The 8,827-nt window shown below is 31.6% G+C and overlaps 1 protein-coding gene across 1 annotated transcript; it reads left to right on the top strand.

Moving 5' to 3' along the window:
- The first annotated feature begins 4,240 nt into the window (after positions 1-4,240).
- LOC142546287 (trihelix transcription factor PTL-like) lies at positions 4,241-6,913 on the top strand. Its single transcript, XM_075653922.1, has 2 exons — positions 4,241-4,844; positions 5,551-6,913. The coding sequence occupies exons 1-2, from the start codon at positions 4,474-4,476 to the stop codon at positions 6,731-6,733; spliced, it is 1,554 nt and encodes a 517-aa protein (XP_075510037.1). The 5' UTR covers positions 4,241-4,473; the 3' UTR covers positions 6,734-6,913.
- The last annotated feature ends 1,914 nt before the right edge of the window (positions 6,914-8,827 follow it).

Genomic DNA, 8,827 nt, shown 5'->3' with positions numbered 1-8,827 from the left:
ATAAGGGAGGGATTGATAAATAATCCTCCTTATCCCATGTTTGGTACTTTTTTAAAAAGCCTATGATAATATCATGGGCTCTTGATAAATCATTTTTTAGAAGGATAAAATGTCCCCTCTATTAGGTGTGATAATTTTAATTTAATGATAAAATACACTACAAATGACTTAATTACCCTCAATTTATAAATGATTTTTATAAATTTATGCTAGTAGTTAGAAATTAAAATCAAATAAATATTTTTATTTATTATACAATATGATAATTATATAAATGAATTCGAGATAATTATATAAATAATTTTTATAAATCTCAATAAAATTATTAGTATCACCCGATTAACCTTAAAAATTGATATTTGACTTGACTCACAAAATAAAGGCCTCAATTATCATATTATATAATATATAAAATTAGGTAAAAATAAATAAATAATGCAAGCACTATCTGCGCATGAACAGATAAAAAATATGAACTCAAGCAACAACTTTGAAATTATAAAACTTATTATGATAAGGTTAATTTTGTCATTACAATCTAATATATAAATTTAATCAATCTTATTAAAATCATACCAAACATTAAATATAATATCTTACATCTTATTTATCCTTAACTTATCCTTATATTATATATCACATGTTTATCCTATCATGTGTACCAAACTATGCCTAAAAGTTTTTAGAATTTGTGTGGGTCATTGATCAATACCATCTAATTAATTAGAGACATTTCCGTACATCTGAAATATAATTTAATCTATAATAATTCTCGACACATAAAAAATTACTTATGTGTATATGGATCGCAAGGATGTGAGATATCAGATATGGAATTAAAGAATTTGATAAATCACGCCGTTTATAGAATATTTTCTATGTTTCAAAATAGTTTCCATTCAAAATTTGTCTGTTATCTTAATTTTTCTACAATTTAATTATTTTCCACTGGGGTAATGACGTAAATAGTGTCATGTTAATACTCATGTGAGTAAAAATTGACTACAACCGTAAAAAATTGAAAGATACATAACTAAAATCGAAATGTATTGATATAAAAAACTATCTCAAAGAAACATATATGAAAAAATTTTGTTATAATTTGTTGCATATTCTAAATCATTATATCAAAATTATAATTTGGTCACGCCTTAAACTTCTCCCACAAATGGGAGAGGCACGTACAAAAAAATTCCCCACCCCGACTCCAGTTGTACTAAAAAAAATATATTGGCTGTTGTTCTACCCAGCCGTCATGAGATTGTACGGACAATGAGCGGTTTCTGACATGTTTCTAGGCGAAGAGAACATGAATGAACCGATCTTACACCGGAATGAGAGAGATTCCAAAAACTGTTGGGGTATAAGATTGTGCAGTTGAGGAGTGTTAAAAAGATTTGATGGGTACTACTCAAGAAGGTACATCTTTTTTCGGAAGTTCATCACATAAGAACTCAAAGTTAAACATGCTTGACTTTGGACAATTTTGGGATGAGTGACTCCCTATGAAGTTTTCTAGTGTGCATGTGAGTGATGACATGAGCACATTGAAAAGACTCATTCTGGTACAATGAGGACAATTATCGAATCTGAGTCATTTAAGTTGAGAGACGAGAATCTGCCGTAGTATGCTATATTTGGAAATGATTGTTGGTAGTACAAAAAAGAGTTGTTTTCAATGACTCTCAACCTTGAAATTTTTCAGTATTTAAATAGTTAATCATCATACATTAAAGACTACTGAGTCCTCGAAAAATCAAATCAAGCATTCAAGTTCTCGAGCATTTATCACAAGATTTTATCTTGCTGCTTCAAGTTTTTAAGCACACGCTGATATTATTATATCTGATCATTCAATGATCAATCGTGCTGATTTTTTTGCTCAATCCATTATTTAAATTGACCCCATATATTTTATTTTGAATTCAAATGATAAATTGAATATCTTGCATAAAAAAATAAGGGAAGTGCTTTAAGTATAGTATAGACTGACCCAATATATCCCACCAAACCGAGTGACACGTATCTCCAAATATTACCAAAAAATGTATATTTTTATTTTTTAATCTAGTTTTTATGCTTATGATATTTTTTTAATAATGTCAAACATGTTAGTATATTAACATCGATTTTAAAAGAAGATTTTACAAGTTATAAAGTCCTAAAACAAATTATAACACATAAAAACTTAATATTATTTAAAATAAATTTATTCAAATACAGTTCAAATTTCATTTTAATTATGTCCTAGAATTACCTAAGTAAGATCAAATTAATAGCAATGAGTAGAGTTTGGTTAGGATTTCATATCCCATGTCTCCATCCTATTTATTATGTACATCCTCATTTTCATGGGATATTCAATTTATCTTCATCCTCGTACCCTCGGAGGATTATATATTCATATCATACCTAAATATTATATTACCACTAATAATTGCATTTTTCATATTTGAATTATTTCGAGTAAGTAATGAAATTTATTAAATTTTTAAGAACAATAAAGAAATAATATATAAAAAATAGTAAATTAAACATTATAGAAAAATAACAAATAATAGAAAAAATTTATCATAACATTATTATCCAACAAAAAAAAATAACTATATACTAATAATTTTTTCATTTCATCCAACTAATATCATTCGACAAAATAATATCATAATTAACATCATAGCAAAAAAATCACACATGCACAAATATATAAATAATTAAATACACACACACACATATATATATATAATCGGGTAAAAAATTCTCTCCATACCCTTTTACATTCGGGTCGGTATCGGATTCTCCGTCGGGTTTGGACGAAATTGTCATCTGTGTATATATATATATATATTTAAAGTTCAAGACTAACTATCAAGGGCAGGCTATTTGCTTGTCGGCAACTAGAGATCTCTCATATGGTGCTTATATTTCAGTATCCAAGTCACAACTTTGTGCTTTTTCTTCGCTTTCCTTCCACACTAGAAATGAAATTCATTTCAGTACTTATTAAATTAATATTTTTTAAAATATATAAATTTTACAATTTAATAGGAAAAAACAAAGAAGTTGCTCTATATCGGGTTTTGGTTTTCTCATTGTTAAGCATTAAATAGGTTTTTTTAGTTTTTTTTTTTAATCAAAAACTAATATGTTGATATATTTGGCACCATGTCAATAATATCTCACAGTTAATTTATTGTGTTAATATCAAATTTTGATTAATTATAGTAAAAAAACTCTATCAGGATAATTTACAACACAATTGTTCTACATTAAATAAAGCAGGATCATCATTAATGTTTGAGTCTGTATATCATTATCTAAGTTGAAGAATTTGTAAGGAATCTTAATTCTCGGCCACAAATAATAAACAAACCATTGATTCGACTATAAATTCTTGATGGCACCGCATTGTCCGCCAAGGAAAAAATAAAAAACATTATCCATTTCCAAATATTCGAGACCCCTTTTCATTCTAACAACTCATGTGAATAATATATCACAAAAATTCATGTGAGATCGTTTCACTAATTAATTCTATGAGATGATGTCGAATCTAACTAATGAAAAAATATTATTTTTTAATTATTTGTTCGGCATAAAAATGAACCAGATCTACCCGTATAAAAAATGGAAAATAATAATAAAAAAAGAAAGAAAGATTTCCAATTCCATTTCTAGTTATTCGTATTTCGAGGGCCCGATCGAAATTCCATTTGCTCCGAACAAATTAATCTTAAAACTTTGGAACAGGACTGTTGGTTAATTAAGTGAAATCAAAGTTGCGGTGGTTCCCAGATGATAATGCAAAAGCCAGACAGTACATATATGTAGCCCTACTGGATTCTTCTTACAAGAAGATTCGGGTTATCCAGTTCGTTTATTCATCGTTGAATCGCTAAAATTCTGAATATATAACAAAATATTTCCAAAGAATTTATATTTATTTGTTATTGGTAATGGTGAGAAAGTGGAGCCTTTCTTGGTTTTTTCTTCTGTGTGTGGTAGTGTGTGAAAATGGCACTGTAGAAGAAAAAGTAAAATACACAACAGTGCAAAAGGTGGTACCACAATCACTATAATCACCTTCTTAGCTGTAATTTATTAATATTTTCCTCTTTTAGTTGATGTACATGTATAAAGAACAATGTGTGTGTGTGTGTGTGTGTGTATATATATATATATATATCTGTACTGTATGCATACACAAACCCTATATAAAAATATGGATGTATACAGAAGAAAAGGAGATTTATATTTCATTGATGGGTGAAGCAGATGAAACAGAGAGATGGGTCCATTGTACTCTACAAGAATTCAAAACCTTTTCTCTGTAAGGACACGATCCGGGTCTGCCGCTTCATCCACCGTTGTCCCCCACCCCTTTCTTTTGTTTCCATTCCTTCTTTTCTCTCTGATCCCAAAAACCCTCTTCTATCTCTATTTCAAGAAACGTGCACTGTGTGAGCTTTCCTGTACATGGAAGATCAATATGGGATGGCGGATCTAGGGCAGTACATGAACGGGAGGGCTTTGTTTCCGCCGCAGCAAGACAGCTTACTATCGAGCCACCAGGGGTTGACCCCACAAAACCTGTTTGATATGATCATGTTTCGCTCGGATAATACTGCAGCTGCTGCTATTCCTAAAGGTGGTACCACTTGTGGAGGCGGTGTAGCTTCCGCCAGCGCCGCTGCTGGTGGCGGTTTAAGCGGGATGGATGGTGGAGATGGTGTGGCGGGGAGGTGGCCGAGGCAGGAGACGCTTACTCTTCTAGAGATCAGATCAAGGCTTGATTCCAAGTTTAAGGAGGCCAATCAAAAGGGACCCTTGTGGGATGAGGTCTCCAGGTTTGTATATATATATATTTTTATATACTACAATTTTTTCCCAGTTAATATAATTTCTAGGTTATCGAAAAATCAATCTATTTCAAGAAACAAGCGTACTACTTTCTACATAAATAAAGTAGCCAGCTTCCCATATATCATCCTAATTTCCTGCTGATTTCACAGTTTCTTGAATTCTTCTAGAGTACTTGGAAGAATCTTTTTATGCTTAAATTCTTGCTGTTATCGGAGGGCAAATCATCTTAAAATCCCATTTTATCAGTATATTTCTTGATTAATTAAACAATCCCTTTGCTTGTTTAAGAAAATGACGCAGAACAATTAATTCGAACTTCAGTTTAAGCGTCAGTTGGTTTTTATTATAAGGCTCTTTTCTCTGAGGTAACCTTACAGTCACATCTGTCAATAGCCAAATCGTTTAGGCATTATTTCTCACCACTTTTCGTGTGCAACAAAGACAATCTGTAATCTTTTGGATTCTTTGCAGTAAATTAACGTAAACATTTTTCTTGGTTTTCCAACTTTTGAATAGTCACGTGTTTTCCAAATTTGTAATTATATCAGATTACATATTCTCAGCAAAATCGTGATCACGTGAAGCTTTCGGACTACACATTTCATAGAACTCGTGTTCCTTCGCCGGTATCTAAATTTTTCTGATGGATAAATTCTTTTAGTTTGTTTTTCTTTTTTTTTTCGATTTTAGGATAATGTCTGAGGAACATGCATATCAGAGAAGTGGCAAGAAATGCCGAGAGAAATTCGAGAATTTGTACAAATATTACAAAAAGACGAAAGAAGGGAAAGCAGGAAGGCAAGATGGGAAGCATTACAGGTTTTTCAGACAACTCGAAGCTCTTTATGGTGAAATTAATAATTCAGCTGCCGTTTCCGTAACCCATTTCAATAGTGGAAGTTTTAATTCCAATGCTACGAAAATAAGTACTTCATCAGCTAATAATCAAGAATCGTATCCAGGTTTTAAGTTATCTGATACTAGCCTTAGTCTCTCAAATTCTTGTGATTTTGATCCTACTTCATCTGATGATAGCGAAAACGATCCTGGGACAGATGACAATAATAAAAACATGAGAAAAAGAAGAGGGAAAAAGGGTTGGAAAGTTAAGATTAAAGATTTTATCGATACACAGATGAAAAAACTGATGGATAAACAAGAAGCCTGGATGGAGAAAATGATGAAAACTATTGAAGATAGGGAGAAAGAAAGGATTCAAAGAGAGGAAGAATGGAGAAAACAAGATGCAGAAAGAATGGAAAGAGAGCGCAATTTGTGGGCCAGCGAAAGAGCTTGGATTGAAGGTAGGGATGTTTCTCTAATGGATACTTTGCACAAAATGGCTCGAAAAGAACCGAGGGCTTCGCTGCAAGAGGAGGTGATGTTGACGGATATTCGAAGCCTAAACGAAAATTACCATAACGATAATGGTAGTGGAACAATAACCAATTCGCTTAAATGCGACGTTTTCTGGCTAGAATGTGAAATTTCAAGATTGATTCAACTAAGAAATGGGATGGAATCAAAGTTTCAGCAAAATGGGATCTCTGAAGAGGTTCTATGGGACGAAATAACCACAAAAATGGCTTTTTCTGGATATGACAAGAGTGGTCTATGCTGCAGAGAAAAGTGGGAAAGCATCAACAATAATGTACTCAAATGTAAGAAGAAAAGGAAGGACAACTCAAGAATCTGTAGTTATTATCAAAATTATGAGTCCATATGCAATCAAGGAGGAGGGTCAATTTGTGATAATACTGAAGCTAACTGGAATAATAATTCGTCCGTGGCGACGAATAACACCAGCAATGGAATGAGTGACACTTGCCTTCGGTACCACATGGGAGATGTGTATGGAAGAATTATGGACTGAAATTCAAGAAAGGGTTTAGATTATTCCAAGAAAATCTGCAGAAATATGTTTTCGGCAGTATTTTATCCTGCATGCGGTATTATAATTTAAATTAGTTTCTTCAGTGATATACTTTCTGGTTGAAATTCTGTGAATTAGTAGGAATATTTGTGGAGAATGATTAACATATGATTGGTCGCATGCTTTGTGTCTCATTTGCCTGTTGCATTAAGGGTTCAGTGAGTTTAAAGATCCTCTCGTTGGGATCTGACATTTTAGATGTAAGAAAATGATCCATTTTTGCTTATGATTTTTTTAAAAAAATGTACAGTAACTTGGCCTAAATTTTTTTATTAAAATTTGGTCTTCGGTGGAATAAATTGGTTTTTGTTGGCATTTTTAATCCTTCATGTGCTCAAATGCTGACACCACGTCGAACAATACTTAAATATTTTGTATCGTCGTATCGAGTCTCTAGTGAAAATAAAACAATTTATTACACCTAGGTAACACGTTGACTATATATACCAATTTAGAGTTCACTTATTATATTTAATTTTAATGGATCATATATTTATACTATTCATAACTATTTGCTTTATCGGCATCGTGGTAATAAATTGAGATGATAAAATATCAATATACAGTAGAAATATTGAGTTTCCATCAGAACTAATATTAATGTTGTCTCTATCTTCACCTTTTGTCTATTCTATCGATTAAATTTGACCCTTTTTCTATAAATTTTGGAAGTTATAAATTGTAAACATATTTTAGTATCTCTACATAATTGGTTAATGTAGAGAGAAAATACGGAAGTTTAATTAGTTCATGCATTGAAAACAATATGGGTTCATGTTGGTGTCAAAATAGCATGAACTTATTCAACTAAATATAGGATGAATTTGAATTGTTGATTTTTCAAAAAAAAAAATTACCATTTGTTATTTGAAAATTATGGTTGTATGTTTCTCATACTTTGTATTACTTTGAATTTGAAAATTCTTCCTTTATTTATTTTATAAAAAAAATGCGAAGAGACAAATCACTGGACCAAAATTAAATTTTAATTTTCCCAAAATAAATATAAAAAAAACTTTATTTGCTCAAAAAACAGTACTAAGAGTAAATAAAGTTCGAAATTTAAATACAAATGAACCATACGTGATAACAGATTAAATATTTTATCCATATAGTTTGGGTTCATTATCGGCTTGATCCTTCATTTTATTCATGTTTCGATTTAGTATCTAAAGTCATAAAATTGGCCCAAAATAGTCCTCGACCTTAACTCCACTGTCAAATATTAACGGCTCGAACATGTGTGTCTCACATATTTTATTTTGAATCAAATTAAAACCATTGGAACCTTTATTTTTATTTCAGTATTCGATTTCGCTTTAATTCCTCCACATATTGAATTCAATAATTGGGGTAAAATCGAATTATAAAATGAAAATAAGAGCTCTTGGGGTTTTAATTTTTGGAGCGAAATAAAATATGTGAAATTCAGGTGTTCAAACCGTTTGTTGTTTACTGTCAAGAATTATTTGTGCCAAATTTAAAGAGTAAATATGCATATTAATAATTTGGAGGACTGGATGGGGAATAAACCCAAACAACAGAGATCATTTAATGCATTACCCGTGAATTATATTCTTAATAAGTTCAAAAACAAATAACAGTAGAATTGTACATTAGCAAATTGAAAAGCAGAAAAAGTTCGGAAACCATGCAGAAAAATTTACAGTGATATATGTCGCGTTATTTAATCATTAAATATATCCCATGGATGAACCCGTCCAAATTGAGCCCACATCGGATCATGGGACCCGGCCCATCCCTAGTCAAGATAGAATGCTTATGACAGACCCATGTATTCTCCTATAAATATCAGGTTTGAGTGTTCAGTTCATTCAATACATTATTTTTCAGCAGCACCCTTACTTGCTCTCCACGTATATCCTCAGTCTCTGACTTGACCGTCGGAGGGGCTACGCCATGACACCCTCCTGACCCCCTTCTAACGGTCTTATTCGTGATTTCAAGCTCAAGGCAAATTCGAAATCTGCGTCTGGACTAGTGACACTTGCTAGAATCGGATCCTAAATTTTC

The sequence above is a fragment of the Primulina tabacum genome, chromosome 5 (assembly GCF_025594145.1).
Source record: "Primulina tabacum isolate GXHZ01 chromosome 5, ASM2559414v2, whole genome shotgun sequence".
In the NCBI taxonomy this organism is placed as follows: domain Eukaryota; kingdom Viridiplantae; phylum Streptophyta; class Magnoliopsida; order Lamiales; family Gesneriaceae; genus Primulina; species Primulina tabacum.
The sequence above is the reverse complement of the archived record's forward strand: the minus strand, read 5'-3'. Positions and strand labels throughout refer to the sequence as shown.